At 40.9% G+C, this 16737-nt stretch overlaps 1 protein-coding gene across 4 annotated transcripts in view; it reads right to left on the reverse strand.

The window, feature by feature from the left end:
• Positions 1-16737, reverse strand: part of myocd (myocardin) — a 140301-nt gene that overhangs the window by 49563 nt on the left and 74001 nt on the right. For all 4 annotated transcript variants that reach the window (XM_036955694.2, XM_036955695.2, XM_036955692.2 and 1 more), the window contains exon 4: positions 2471-2689. In XM_036955694.2, the coding sequence (XP_036811589.2) occupies positions 2471-2633 (163 nt within the window). In that variant the 5' untranslated portion in view covers positions 2634-2689. The remainder of the gene's footprint in view (positions 1-2470; positions 2690-16737) is intronic.

Genomic DNA, 16737 nt, shown 5'->3' on the forward strand with positions numbered 1-16737 from the left:
ACACACACACACACACACACACACACACACACACACACACACACACAGACAGAGCGTGAGTGCTGTGCGTGTCCCAGTGGTGCTTGCTGAGGGAGGTGTGTATCGCGTGTTTCCGCGGCTTGCTGCTGTTAAAGAGGTGTGAGGGCGGCTGCGGACAGCAATAAAATCCTAGACGGTCACTGTAACCGTCTTCTTGTTGGGATCTAACTCCTGTAAAACTGGACTCACATTTAACTTCTTAACTGTATTTTCCCTGCAGACATTTACAAAGTGTTCATTTACAACGAGCCTTAGAAACCAGACATTTGGTTTATCGTATCACCATTACATAGTTGCGTAAATTAAAAAGGCGACTATGACCAAATCAGCCTTATCTTGACTTTATATTTGGACTCTGTCGTCAAGTCTTTGGCAAGAGCACTGGGAGACGTGGTCAAGATGCTGAGGCATTTTACTGTTGTTGTTTTTTTCTCCACTCTCTCGCCCTCTCTATCTGTCTCAGGACTGATTTGAAAGAAGAAGACGGGAGAGAGAGAGGAGAAAAAAAATGAATGGCTAAAAGTTGAGGAGATTCCAGTTTATGTTTGTCTGTCTCTTCCATTACTTTTAGCCGCACATGACATCATGGAAAAGAAGTGAGGAGAGGAGAGGAGAGGAGAGGGCTTGAGGAGGAGTGAAGTGGGAAGAGGCTGCATTTCTCTCAGCGTCGTTCCTTCGTTTCGCAGGGAGTCCAGGGGGATACATCATTCTAAAAATACACGTTTATATCACTGGATTCCTCAAATACTTTCATCTTCAGACCCTTGTGATGCCAGTGGCATTTAAGCCGGTTTGATTAGGGCTGTGAAGTTGAAAAGCAGAGCGTACAGATATTTCATCGCAGATGAATCATCAGGTGGCTTTAATAAAATGTTCAAACAATCTTGTTTTATCTGGCGCGGGAAGGAACTTGGCAGGGACTCACCATACATACTTATCTATTTATCTGGTATGTATGTTGGTAGAAAATATAAGTGATTTACTTTAAAAGAGGCCTGTATGTAACTTTAAGTTACAAAAGAAAATAACCACAATTATTTTTGGTCATACATTTACGAAAATCTAGATATCATTTGTTATCTTGTGTGATTGATTCAGCCAATCCAATCAATCTGCTGATCACTATCGTTAGTATCATCGGGGGCGGCAGGTAGCCTAGTGGTTAGAGCGTTGGACTTCGATCGAATGCCCGAGCTTACAAGGTAAAAATCTGTCGTTCTGCCCCTGAGCAAGGCAGTTAACCCACGGTTCTTAGGCCGTCATTGAAAATAAGAATTTGTTCTTAACTGACTTGCCTAGTTAAATAAAGGTACAAAATATATCTATCTTTACATGATCTGTGTAGCAATATTATTCGTATCTCAGAGCCATTTGCATTGCTAGTTGTTGCTAGTAGCTAGCTAACATTGAACCTGGTTGGTTAGCTACTTGCAGATTCATGCAGGGTAGTTACGTTATGAGTTGGGAATATGGTTCATTGTTTAGCTAGCTAGCTAGCTACATGTCTAAAGAAAAGACTCCACTATGTCCATTTCAATAGAATGTTCATGATGTCACTGAGACAACTGTCGATAGACGTTGCTGGTAAATTTACTCTGGCTATCGACTCCGATTTCAGAGCACAGATTAAATTACGAATTTACGAACGCTCAACACCCGTTGAATATGGCCGGTGTCAGTAAACATTGTCAAAAAAACATAATTAAATAGTTGCCAGCAGCACAGTTGCAGTCACCAACGCTCTGGATAACATAAAAACAGCCTAACCAGCTCTGCTAGGGGGAGTAAAATGGTCAGAGTGAGGTGTTCTCTCATTTGTGTCAGGAAGTAGCTAGCAAGCTAGCCAATGTTAGCCAGCTAGCTTTGGTGCTTGACTGCTGTTGTTAGGTCAGAACGCTCGGATCAACCCTACTCCTCGGCCAGAGCATCCAGTGTGCGTTTACGAACTGACAATGTGATAACACTGAGTTTACAATCACCCAGAGCATGTTCTAGCACTCCAGATTAAATTTACGAACACAACCATAGTATAAACCAGCCTTTAGTCTTGACATCTTTGGTTGTTTAGTACATGGCCTCACATGTGAATCCTTAAGGAGATGGTTGGGGCTAAAGCATAAGAGTGTGTGAACAATGGGTGTAGAGAAAGAAGAGCTCTCCTGTAGGTGTGCCAAAGCATTCAAGGGCCATTTTCTCAAAAGCTGAGGTAACAAGTTTATTAACTTTCAAAGCAGAATTACTTTCCCATTGTTCCAAAACTTTAGTGTATGATATACAATTATCTAGCTGTGAGTCTCTACTTGTATGCAATGTAAAAAACAACATTTCAAATGTTGCTACATAAGAGCGAATCAAGTCGGTCGGTCACAAATGTTAGTCCTGTTTACATTTTCATTTAATTAGAATTACAACTAATATTATTGAAACTCACCATTCTTTCCCCCAATGGTTGAGGGATGCTTCCTGGTTGTGTGGTTACTGGGGTCCTTCCTGTCCCAGGGGTCCTCCTCGTCCTCTTTAGTCTTTAGGTGTCCAGGACTTTGCCTGTTCTCCTTACTGTGGACAGACAGCTCAGTAGTTTTCACTGCATTCATGTCGCACACTGCAACGCTGTGTTCCCCTCTGGATGACTCCTTTACTGGGGGTCCCCCTGTCAGAGAAAGAGAGGACACATCCTGTCACGACTCCATAGGTTGATGTCATGATAACACAGAGGTCACCGTGCTGGATATTGTTGCTGCCTCAGCGTCTGTCAACTCCTGGTTAAAAACAACAACTGGTCAATTCATATCCAACTGACGTTACAAGACGAGAAATATACGCCATAGATAAACGTCACACAACGAGAAATCCTCGCCTTCACATTTTGAATGACGCTGTAGTTCTAAACCCTGTGGTTCTAAACCATTATGTTAGTGTGTGCCTTTCCAACAGCCCTACAGCGTTTAGTATTGTCTTTGGTTTAGAAACCACCTGAGCCTGCTGAGACTGGAGTCGGCACAGCGACCAGCATGCTGCATGCGTCTGTTTGTTTACAGAGCTTAAGCCCACGGACACGTCCTGCTTCTCTCGCCATCCACCCTCCACCGCCACAGCAGCCAACTTCTTAATTTACAGAATTTACAAAGAGCAGACCTTCTTCCCCCTCTGTGCAAATATTAAACACACCACACTCTCCAGATTCAGGAGCTTTGAGAGCCCCCACAACGTGTCGAGGTGAAAAACGAGGCCCCTCACTCTCGTCCGTAGACTAGCCAAGTCTTCTGTGCTGTTCTGTCTGGGCCCCGTACATCATCATCCACTGAGAGGCCTCACAGGCCACCACAAACATACATCAGTGTTTTCTTTAATAAGCTCTGTTTGGAGAACCACTCTGATGCTTAGAGGACAATCATTCCCTCATATGTGATGCCTCATAAAAATAGCAGAGGTATCAAAAAGCTAGGCTACGTCGGCTGGTCTGCCGGGTTAGAGTGTTCAGTAAGTAAAGGCCAAGATTGGAGGGTGAAAACTATGAAAAATCTTTTGAATAATGAAATGATCCGTTCAAAAGAAAACAATAGTGTAAATGTATCATGAAAACATATTCGACAGGAATTAAACAAGTGTAATGCTTGGTTCTGCTTCTCTGCCAATAACACTTTACAAGTTCAACTAATGGTCCCAACTAAATCCTTTCCACACTTGTTAACAATACTGCACTATGATTTAAATAAACTTTTACGCCACAGGCATTCACCAAGACTTGACCAAACAGCCCTGTGAGGGAGAGGAGAGCCCATCGGAAACACACTTATCTGTGTGGTAGGACAGATACAGTATCTCGTCCCACAGATATGTGTAGGGTTCGTTGAGCAGACAAAAAAGGGGGCTTGTGTACGGTACATAAACACGAGCTAGGGGGAAACAATAACAAAGCCCAGCATTTACCTCAGAAATAAGACAACACTTACAGTAAATTATCCTCCCTGAAACAGCAGAACAGAGAAAAAATGCCTTTGTGCACTCCTTTAATGAGGTCTTAACTGATGGGCCGGAGGTTGAAAGCCCACCCATCGCCATTGACCGAGGAAGCCCACCCCTGGCCATTTTCTGTAACAGTGACAGCCTAATAAAGGCTGGGATGACTGGGACTGGTGTCCTGTATGGCTCAGCTATAGGATGAGAACTACACATTTCTTATGTAAAAAATGTATTCCCTCAGTCAATACGTTTTAGGTGGTAGGGGAGAGGGGTGGGTAAATTGAGCCATTTTTACATCCAGCATCACTCCATCAAGGGAAATATAGTATTCTTTTTAACAAAGATATCTACATATATTTCAGGATGTTGTGTATCCCTGGAAATAATCTGAATTAATGTAAACATGACAGTTTTGAAAACATAGCTTGTCCAAATAAAGTGGTCTCTTGGCTTCAGGACAGGGTAAATTAAGCCGCCTACAAATGCCTGTTCTGGATGAAATATTACCACTACCTTTTTAAAAACCATGTCTATCATTATTTTCCAAACACAATTCAACACAATCACCTTTTTGCCTTTTAACCCTTTACACTTTGGGAATTGGCCTTTATGGATAGGGCAAAAAAAAAATGAAAATGCGAAACCATGGTAGAAATGAGTGCTGAGCGATTAACTGACAGTTTGGTTAATCGCTCAGTCGGTTCAATTACTTGAATTCCATTGAGTTAGTTTTTGTTGTGAGCCCAACTCACCATTTCTCTAGAGAGAAATCAAATCATTCAAATCACGAGAGAAATCAACTCAAGAACTATGTGAGACGCTGGGCTGAAGGGAATTGTAGGTTTCACTAAGCAAATATTCAAACTAGTACAGCCCAGAACATGATAATTACCTACTGTGACAATAATCCATTGAGCCATTTTTTCCGGCTCAGGCAGAGACTTTTTACGCCTGCTATAATAGGTTAGATGGACACAGACTGCAAGAGAGAGGAATGTCCACAACGATGAGAGAAAGGGACAGAGACAGTTGGTGAAAGTATGCCTTATCTTCTTTGAAGAACTAATAAAATGATTTTGTCAGACAGCTCTGCCGCTAGCTTAGCTAAATAGATGACTAAAGACAGAACAGTATGGGGAGTACAGGGATAACGTTGTCTGGCTGTTTGGCTGCTACTGCCTGAGCAGAGATGAGATGATGACTTTAAGGAATGAAAAGTAATAAAGGCATCTAATTAAAACAAATAAATATTTAACTAAAATATTGTATTGTTTAATAGTAATTTCCTAGTTTTCTATTAGTGTCTACCCAATATGGACCTGACAGAGAGAATAGAATATTTTCAATGTTGTGGCAATTCAATGTTCACTATTTTTGGCTTTGATATGTCATTATATCATAATGCATTTAATATATACAATTTTTTATCTACAAAGAAATCGAAAAAGAACATGATTATTGTTTATACAATCACACCGAAACCGAACAAGAAAAACACGAATCGCTCCGCACTGGTAGCAATTGAAAGGGAACAGTTAGGAGATAATGAGAAAATGATGAGACCAACGGTGGGTACACAACAGTTCACCTGACACAAGACTGAATCAGAAACATTACACTAACCATGTTTCCATCCACCATTTTCTTTATGATAGTAATGTCATACCGTATAAAACATTTTTTTTATGACAGCTGTGACGGAAACAGGAAGTTTCAGTGCAATTTTATAAATGCTGATAGATACAAATTAATTATGCGAGAAATGGCAGTGGAAATATTGATATAATAACCATCATATTGAAGTACACTTGGAGTCACACAATGACATGGTGTGTGGTCCTCCCACTATGACTCGGGAAATCATGCAGTTTATTAGGCTACAGATTAAATAAATGATGATGAACTTCACACCGTGGTGAAAAATCACTGTGATCTTGATGCTCCTTTCCAATAAATATCAAGGGTCTGATTCTGGTGACGTGATGATCGATGCTTGACTGCCATTTGACAAATTCAAATATTATCCTATCCATAATAATCTCATTATGTAGACTAGCCTACACGCACTGTATCTGCAAGCTGTTGGCTAGAGCCCACAGTGCCAACACCAGAGTAGGCACATTTACAATTGAACCTAACAATTTTTTGTTATATTGAATTTTATTCGGTACATGAAAACTTAAGCGAAAAAGTACATTTTGTGTGCATTACATCATCACTCACTGACTTTAATCTGTTTGGTGGAAACACCCCCCCCTGGTGGGAAAATGATCATATTTTCTTTACGCAGATTTAGAATAATCGCATGAAAATCTGATGCCAATTGGATGGAAGCCAACTGCTGTTATTTTTTTTGTGCATTTTTCATTTACTGTACTTTTTTCTTGATACATTCAGTAACATGATAAAAAAAATATTCCTGGAAGATGTGGGGTAGGTGCAACATAAGACAAAAAAACGACAAGGGTTTGAGTGAGATAACTGACTGGTGTCTCCAAGTGGACACACACCTCTCCAAAGTGTGAACATTTCCTAAGTTGTTTTCCTAGCTGTGCCGTTTAGGAACTACACCAAGCACACTTGTAGTTGTTTCATTTGAAACACAACCCTGCAATCACACATTTACTGTTGTTGTTTACGCAGTCAACAAACGGTCCATTATAAATCGCAATCTGGAGGGCATGATTTGAAAGCTTGTTCTATTGCCAATATGACTAGCTAAACTACAGTATATAATACAATCTAACATTGTTAGGCTTTCACAAGGCAATTCAGAGAAACAGAGTTATGAGTACATTCAGGTGCGTGTGCGGCAAATTGTTCTTCACAATAAACAAATGTCGGCTCATTCTGTTCAGAACAACCCAGGGTATGACGCCATGTCATCTTGTACATCAAACATAATGATCATCAACATTGACACTGTATATAACATTCGTTTTTATGATTTGGAAATGTGAAGTACACATTGGTTTAGCTTGCTTGTACGACATCAAAGCGGTTTTTACTATAATCCTCAACGTCTCATCTTTCAAAATACATAGTCCTCTTAATTTACAGCAAAAATTGCCCAATTGCCAGGAGGGATGGGGGCAACTTCTTGTCACGTGTGGTTCTCAAGTTCAGAACGCCTGTCAGTCTAAACCCCTACGTCGCTGTGAAGCGCAGAGCCAGAGCTCTAACGTCATGTATAGCATGTTACTGTCCAGCCACTACGTTCCAATTTATTAGTGCCCAAATCTGCACTTTGTAACCTGTATACAGGTACAAGTGTAAAGGGTTAACACCTAACAAACTTTTAAAATACTTTTAACATAGGCCAGGCCCTGTTGTTACCTCATATCCCAGCGGTAATGCCCTGGAAAGAAAAACCTTCAATTTGATGAACTTGCAATTGGCTCAAACATTGGCTCAACTTACCTCATGGTCATTGGCTCAACTTACCACAAGATGAAACATTAGACTATATTAGCCCACACAGCTACAAGGATGCACTTTCATGCCCGGTTTAGGACCTCAAATTGAAGCTTATATATATATATATATATAACAATATTAAAATGATCTACCTTGGTTTAGATACAAGCATCATGAATCCTGGTAGAAATTTGTGATTTGTGATTTTTAATTTTTTTTACCTAACTTGCTTACCACTTTCTCCAAATTCTACATTTTGTGTTTGGTAACCTAGAAACAAGAGTGGCTCTGCCTACCCCACTCTCCTACAGTCAATGTGATGAAACATTGGAAAAGCTCCAAAGTAGTTCTAGAACTAGGATGAGTTCTAATTCTATGTTCTGAGCTCAACTCTAGATACGTGCCCAGGCAATAGGTCCAGGGTAAGGTGGGAGTGAAGTGCACGATGTGACTAAGTGGCTCAAGCCACCCAACTCTGACGCTGTAAAAAAAACGAGACCCCCTCATCAAAATACTTTTATTTTATTGTCTGATGTTATCTGGACGCTTAGAGTGACCGGAGACCTGAGTTACAGAACAATCAGAGGTAAGAAACAAGTCTGAAATGTGGACTTCCATCTAGGTGTAAAGAGGGCCTCCTATTTTCCCCCTTCAGTGCGGGGGACGACCTGTGTGTTATTTGGGGGTAGACCCCTGGATGTGTTATCTTCCACTCTCTCTAATGAAAAACAGATTGAAGAGTAATGCGAGTAAGTCTCCCGTCATTGGGTATCTGTGTCATCTGTGCCACGTTTCACGTTTCAGTGACTGTGATGGCTATTTCAGAAATATATTACGCCGTAAAGCATTAGTGACATTGTTTGTTTGTGCGGTCAAAGTAGATGTTATTGTCATTAGGTTAGGTTTCACTTTCCCATTCTCAGTGCCTGCAAATTTTTTTGAAAGGTCAGCTTTAATATTGCAGATAGATTGAGGCTTCCATCAATGTAATTGTCTGCATCATTTTCAATACATATATATAACAATAATAATAATATAATATATAATTTTTGGTAAATATACAGCTTTGGAAAAAATTGAGAGACCACTGCAAAATTATACATTTCTCTGGTTTAACTATTTATAGGTATGTGTTTAGGTAAAATTAACATTTTTGTTTTATTCTATAAACTACTGACAACATTTCTCCCAAATTCCCCCTAAAATATTGTCATTTAGAGCATTTATTTGCAGAAAATGACAACTGGTCAATATAACAAAAAATATGCAGTGTTGTCAGACCTGGAATAATGCAAAGAAAGGAGGAGATCAGAAATCAATATTTGGTCGAATAACCCTGATTTTCAATCACAGCTTTCTTGCGTCTTGGCGTGCTCTCCCCCAGTCTTTCATATTGATGTTAGGTGACTTTATGCTACTCCTGGTGCAAAAATTCAAGCAGCTCGGCTTTGTTTGATGGCTTGTGAACATCCATCTTCCTCCTGATCACATTCCAGAGGTTTTCAATGGGGTTCAGGTCTGGAGATCGGTGATGATCTTATTTTAGTCCCACCCTTCAGTGCCACTCAACCCCTCCCGTCTATCTATCTCTACCTGCACATGACCATCTGATCATTTATCACTCCAGTGTTAATCTGCTAAATTGTAATTATTCGCCTACCTCCTCATGCCTTTTGCACACAATGTATATAGACTATATTTTGTAAAAAAATAAAAAAATGTATACTGTGTTATTGACTTGTTTATTGTTTACTCCATGTGTAACTCTGTGTTGCTGTCTGTTCACACTGCTATGCTTTATCTTGGCCAGGTCGCAGTTGTAAATGAGAACTTGTTCTCACCTAGCCTACCTGGTTAAATAAAGGTGAAATAAAAAAATAAAAAATGAATATCTCTGAACACCATCCAGGTTTGTTTTCTCTTTTATATTTTTAAACTGTGCTGTGATGTTTTCACAAAAGTTTTGAACCTTTCTATTCCCATACTTTCTACAGATTGTAAATTATAGATTTGTTTCTTTTTGTTGCTCAGAGTATTATTATATTATTGATCGATTGACTATGATTTTTTTTTAATCACCCAACAGTGCTATTTGCAGAGTTACCTTCAGCTAAATGTTGCAATTTATCAGCCATTCCTGAACCTGTGACGAAAATCAAGCTACATATGGACAGTACCAAAACAAATGATCTAATTATTCTGCCTCTTCACAGCACAATTGTTGTATCCTCCATATTCAGTACATTCAGAGTAGTAGTAGTATTCAAGTATTCAGATCCTGTCAGTCGGTGAGTGTAGCTGGTGCATGAAGTCAGGCGCAGGAGAGCAAAATGAGTGAGCAAAGTAATTTATTCAAAAATAAAGGCACATGGTAACAAACACAAACGGTAAATATTACGCACGGGTGAAAAGAGCACCCGTCAAAAAACCAGCCATCATGAACCGACATGAACATAGAAACAGTCACGCACAAAAACATGGGGGAAACAGAGGGTTAAATACACAAACATGTAATTGGGGAATGAAAACCAGGTGTGTAGAAAACAAAGACAAAACTAATGGAAAATGAAAAGTGGATCACCGATGGCTAGAAGAACAGTGACGTCGACCGCCGAACGCCGCCCGAACAAGGAGAGGGACCGACTTCGGCGGAAGTCGTGACACATCCCTTAACTGTTTCCACATTTGTTGTGTTACAGCCTAATTCTAAAATGGATTCAATTACATTTTTTCATCATTAATCTACACAAAATATCCCAAAATGACGAAGCGAAAACAGGTTATCAGATATTTTTGCAAATGTATTAAAAATCAAAAACAGAAATACGTTATTTACATAAGTAGTCAGACCCCTTGCCATGACACTCAGGTGCACTGAGCTCAGGTGCATCCTGTTTCCATTGATCACCCTTGAGATGTTTCTACAACTTGATTGGAGTCCACTTCTGGTAAATTCAATTGATTGGACATGATTTGGAAAGGCACACACCTGTCTATATAAGGTCCCACAGTTGACAGTGCATGTCAGAGCAAAAACCAAGCCATGAGGTTGAAGGAAAGATCTGGGGAAGGGTAGCAAAAACTGTCTGCAGCATTGAAGATCCCCAAGAACATAGTGGCCTCAATCATTCTTAAATCAAAGAAGTTTGGAACCACTGGACAGACCTAGAAATAGCTGTGCAGCAACTCTCCCCATCCATTCTGACAGAGCTAGAGATGACCTCTAGAGAAGAATGGGAGAAACTCCCCAAATACAGGTGTGCAAAGCTTGTAGCGTCATACCCAAGAAAACTGTGCTGTAATCGCTGCCAAAGGTCCTTCAACAAAGTACTGAGTAAACGGTCTGAATACTTACAGTTGAAGTCAGAAGATTACATACCCCTTAAGCCAAATACATTTAACTCAGTTTTTCACATTTCCTGACATTTAATCCTAGTAAACATTCCCTGTCTTAGGTCAGTTAGGATCACTACTTTATTTTAAGAATGTTAAATGTCAGAATAATAGTAGAGAATTATTTATTTCAGCTTTTATTTCTTTCATCACATTCCCTGTGGGTCAGTTTACATACACTCAATTAGTATTTGGTAGCATTTCCTTTAAATGATTTAACTTGGGTCAAATGTTTTGGGTTGCCGTCCACAAGCTTCCCACAATAAGTTGGGTACATTTTGGCTCATTACTCCTGACAGCTGGTGTAACTGAGTCAGGTTTGTAGGCATCCTTGCTCGCACACGCTTTTTCAGTTCTGCCCACACATTTTCGATAGGATTGAGGTCAGGGCTTTGTGATGGCCACTCTAATACCTTGACTTTGTTGTTCTTAAGCCATTTTGCCACAACTTTGGAAGTATGCTTGGGGTCATTGTCCATTTGGAAGACCCATTTGCGACCAAGCTTTAACTTCCTGACTGATGTCTTGAGATGTTGCTTCAAAATATCCACATCATTTCCTCCCTCATGATGCCATCTATTTTGTGAAGTGCACCAGTGCCTCCTGCAGCAAAGCATCCCCACAACATGATGCTGCCACCCCCGTGCTTCACGTTTGGCGTGGTGTTCTTCGGCTTGCAAGCCTCCCCCTTTTTCCTCCAAACATAACGATGGTCAATATGGCCTATTTTTGTTTCATCAGACCAGAGGACATTTCTCCAAAAAGTACGGTCTTTGCCCCATGTGCAGTTGCAAACTGTAGTCTGGCTTTATTATGGCGGTTTTGGAGCAGTGGCTTCTTCCTTGTTGAGTGCCCTTTCAGGTTATGTCGATATAGGACTCGTTTTACTGTGGATATAGATGCTTTAGTACCTGTTTCCTCCAGCATCGTCACAAGGTTGCTGTTGTTCTTGATTTGCACTTTTCACACCAAGGTAAGTTCATCTCTAGGAGACAGAACGCATCTCCTCCTGAGCAGTATGATGGCTGTGTGGTTCCAAATAAATTCATTAAAAATCATACAATGTGATTTTCTGGATTTTTTTTCTCATTTTGTCTGTCATAGTTGAAGTGTACCTATGATGAAAATTACAGGCATCTTTCATCTTTTTAAGTGGGAGAACTTGCACAATTGGTGGCTGACTAAATAATTTTTTGCTCCACTGTATGTGCTAATATGCATCTGTAGGTACAGTGTAACAATATTTGAATGCAGCAACCGTTTCTTTCTCAAAACCATTACAGACTGTAAATACACAATCTGGAGTGAATCTGACATATGGTTCATGAGGAGAAGATTATTCATGAGGAGAAGATTATTCATGAGGAGAAGATTATTCATGAGGAGAAGATTATTCATGAGGAGAAGATTATTGCAGATTATTTTGAGGATTAGCATTACATACGCAAATGATGAGTTGTTAATATTTCCTTGTTTTTTGAGATGTCAATACCAAATTCAGTGTGGTTCATGTTGGGGACGTGCATGACAGCACTGACAAGTTTCAAGTTGATAGGCCACTGTGGTTTAAATGGACACATCTCCTTTTTGATTTGTCATCTTTTGACCATCCCTTAGCTTTTCTCAAGACAGGTCTTGAACTAAGAACAGACATAACCCTTTGTTCACTCCAGACTTGACTGCCCTTGACCAGCACAAAAACATCCTGTGGCGCACTGCACTAGCTTCGAATAGTCCCCGCGATATGCAACTTTTCAGGGAAGTCAGGAACCAATATACACATTCAGTTAGTAAAGCAAAGGATCCTCTCAGCTTCCCGCTGCACTGAGGCTAGGAAACACTGTCACCACCAATAAATCCACTTCTCTACGGCTGGCCACGCTTTCCACCTGGCTACCCCAACCCCAGCCAACAGCTCAGCACCCCCTGCAGCAACTGGCCCAAGCCCCATAACCCCTCCCCCCGCTTCCCCTTCACCCAAATCCAGACAGCTGATGTCCTTAAAGAGCTGCAGAATCTGGATCCCTACAAATCAGCTGGGCTAGACAATCTGGACCCTCTCTTCCTAAAATTATCCGCCACCATTGTCGCAACCCCTATGACTAGTCTGCCAACCTCTCTTTCGTATCGTCTGAGATTCCTAAAGATTGGAAAGCGGCTGCGGTCATACCCCTCTTCAAAGAGAGAGACACTCTAGACCCAAACTGTTACAGACCTATATCCATCATGCCCTGTCTTTCGAAAGTCTTCGAAAGCCAAGTGAACAAACAAATCACCGACCATCTCGAATCGCACCTTACCTTCTCCGCTATACAACCCGGTTTCCAAACTGGTCACGGGTGCACCTCAGCCACGCTCAAGGTTCTCAACGATATCATAACCACCATCAATAAAAAAAACAGTACTGTGCAGCCGTCTTCATTAACCTGGCCAAGGCTTACGACTCTGTCAATCACCTAATTCTTATCGGCAGACTCAACAGCCTTGGTTTCTCTAATGACTGCCTCGCCTGGTTCACCAACTACTTCTCAGACAGAGTTCAGTGTGTCAAATTGGAAAACCTGTTGTCCGGACCTCTGGCAGTCTCTATGAGGGTGCCACAAGGTTCAATTCTCGGGCAGACTATTTTCTCTGTATATATCAATGATGTCGCTCTTGCTGCGGGTGATTCTTTGATCCACCTCTACGCAGATGACACCATTCTGGATACATCTGGCCCTTCTTTGGACACCGTTAAGAAACCTCCAAAGGAGCTTCAATGCCCTACAACACTCCTTCCGTGGCCTCTAACTGCTCTTAAACACTAGTAAAACTAAATGCATGCTCTTCAACCGATCGCTGCCCACACCTGCCCGCCCGCCTTGCATCACTACTCTGGAGGGATCTGACTTAGAATATGTGGACAACTATAAATACCTAGGTGTCTGGTTAGACTGTAAACTCTAATTCCAGACTCATTAAGCATCTCCGATCCAAAATTACATCTAGAATCTGCTTCCTATTTCGCAACAAAGCCACCTACACACATGCTGCCAAACATACCCTCGTAAAACTGACTATCCTGCCGATCCTTGACTTCAGCGATGTCATTTACAACATAGCCTCCAACACTCTACTCAGCAAATTGGATGCAGTCTATCACAGTGCCATTCATTTTGTCACCAAAGCCCCATATACTACTCACCACTGCGACCTGTATGCTCTCGTTGGCTGGTCCTCGCTACATATCCGTCGCCAAACCCACTGGCTCCAGGTCATCTATAAGTCTTTGCCAGGTAAAGCTCAGCCTTATCTCAGCTCACTGCTCACCATAGCAACACCCACCCGTAGAACGCGCTCCAGCAGGTATATTTCACTGGTCATCCCCAAAGCCAACAACTCGTTTGGCTGCCTTTCCTTACAGTTCTCTGCTGCCAATGACTGGAACGCATTGCAAAAATCACTGAAGTTGGAGACTTATATCTCCCTCACTAACTTCAAGCATCGGCTGTCAGAGCAGCTCACCGATCGCTACAGCTGTACACAGCCCATCTGTAAATAGCGCATCCAACCAACTACCTACTTCATCCCCATATATATATATATATATATTTTTTTTTTTTCTGATCTTTTGCACATCAGGATTTCTACTTGCACATCCTCATCTGCACATCTATCACTCCAGTCTTAATTGCTAAATTGTAATTACTTCGCCACTATGGCCTATTTATTGCCTTACCTCCTTACTTCATATGCACACGCTGTATAAAGATTTTCTATTGTGTTATTGACTGAACATTTGTTTATCCTATATGTAACTCTGTGTTGTTTTTGTCGCACTGCTTTGCTTTGTCTTGGCCAGGTCGCAGTTGTAATTGAGAACTTGTTTTCAACTGACCTACCTGGTTAAATAAAGTTGAAAGAAATATATATTTAAATAAATAAATGTAGCATGGGCCTTCATTCCACATTTGGTGTGATTTGGTACTGTGGCTCATGAGAAGACGATTTCGAAAGGATTTTTTGCATATTTTAGCTTATGTGCTAATGTGCCTCTACCGTGTGGCCATCTTTGAATGCATCAACACTATTTCCTCAAACTATTTAGAGACTATTGTGATAAGTCAAAAGAGAGAAGTCCATGACATTTTTTGGGGGGGATTATTTTAAGCATTAGCGTAAAGGCCCCACAAAGGCCCTGAGTTGAACGTAGTTTCCAATGTCATCTTACAGAAAGCGCTTCACACATCTAAGATGTCCTCCAAATCCTCTCTATCAGTTTCCGGGTCCTCTCACTGACAAATTATTAATTTGAGTAGTTTCTCCAGGAATGTTTTCTTTCCTTTTGTATCTTTCCTGATTCTCTCACACTCTCTCTTTTCTTATTTATGTTCTTCCCCCTGTTGGACCACCAGCTGGGCTGAGGGCTGACTGGCTGGCTGGCTACATTTATTTATTTTGGGGTTAAGCCAGGACTTCCTGATTGGGAATTTACTGAGGAATTAATAGAGGGATTCTCTGTTGAAGCTAATAAGCATATCTTTGTTGCTTTTCATATTCTATTATGGTACTATGATAGTTGCTGGCAAACAAACTGTGATGCTTGAGGTATGTGCTCATATTTTTTAACTGTGTTATTTGGATGCACCTATTGTACGCTGCTGTTGATACTATTATCTGCTAAATGATTGTAAATGTAGCAGTTGTATGGCATCTTATCCTGAGCTAATTCTACATTTAACTGCTTCAGACTTTTCTCTACCGTGACTTCTTTACTTCGAACACTTAACGGAGTCTGAAAGAAATACATTACTCTGGTCCACGTTTGTGGTTTTCCCCCAAATATAAAACAGGCCCCAGTGGAGCTTGAGAGTAAGTATCAGTAAGTAGCATATTGTCCTCTCCTACTAAAATGAGGTGTATTCTCAGTGTTTCCCTGTGGTCTTACAATGTCTAACGTGACCTAATGCTTCCTGCTGGACAATCCATAGAGCTAATGAAGAAGGAGAGGATGAAGGAGCTCGAATCCAGCAGCATGATGGGTAACATGAGGATGACATGTGAGCGTGTATCAATGAGTGGTGACATACACTGTTTCAAACATAGACATACAGTGCCTTGCGAAAGTATTCGGCCCCCTTGAACTTTGCGACCTTTTGCCACATTTCAGGCTTCAAACATAAAGATATAAAACTGTATTTTTTTGTGAAGAATCAACAACAAGTGGGACACAATCATGAAGTGGAACGACATTTATTGGATATTTCAAACTTTTTTAACAAATCAAAAACTGAAAAATTGGGCGTGCAAAATTATTCAGCCCCCTTAAGTTAATACTTTATAGCGCCACCTTTTGCTGCGATTACAGCTGTAAGTCGCTTGGGGTATGTCTCTATCAGTTTTGCACATCGAGAGACTGACATTTTTTCCCATTCCTCCTTGCAAAACAGCTCGAGCTCAGTGAGGTTGGATGGAGAGCATTTGTGAACAGCAGTTTTCAGTTCTTTCCACAGATTCTCGATTGGATTCAGGTCTGGACTTGGCCATTCTAACACCTGGATATGTTTATTTTTGAACCATTCCATTGTAGATTTTGCTTTATCTTTTGGATCATTGTCTTGTTGGAAGACAAATCTCCGTCCCAGTCTCAGGTCTTTTGCAGACTCCATCAGGTTTTCTTCCAGAATGGTCCTGTATTTGGCTCCATCCATCTTCCCATCAATTTTAACCATCTTCCCTGTCCCTGCTGAAGAAAAGCAGGCCCAAACCATGATGCTGCCACCACCATGTTTGACAGTGGGGATGGTGTGTTCAGCTGTGTTGCTTTTACGCCAAACATAACGTTTTGCATTGTTGCCAAAAAGTTCAATTTTGGTTTCATCTGACCAGAGCACCTTCTTCCACATGTTTGGTGTGTCTCCCAGGTGGCTTGTGGCAAACTTTAAA

The sequence above is a fragment of the Oncorhynchus mykiss genome, chromosome 20 (genome assembly GCF_057628025.1).
Source record: "Oncorhynchus mykiss isolate SJ-2025 chromosome 20, ASM5762802v1, whole genome shotgun sequence".
NCBI lineage: Eukaryota > Metazoa > Chordata > Actinopteri > Salmoniformes > Salmonidae > Oncorhynchus > Oncorhynchus mykiss.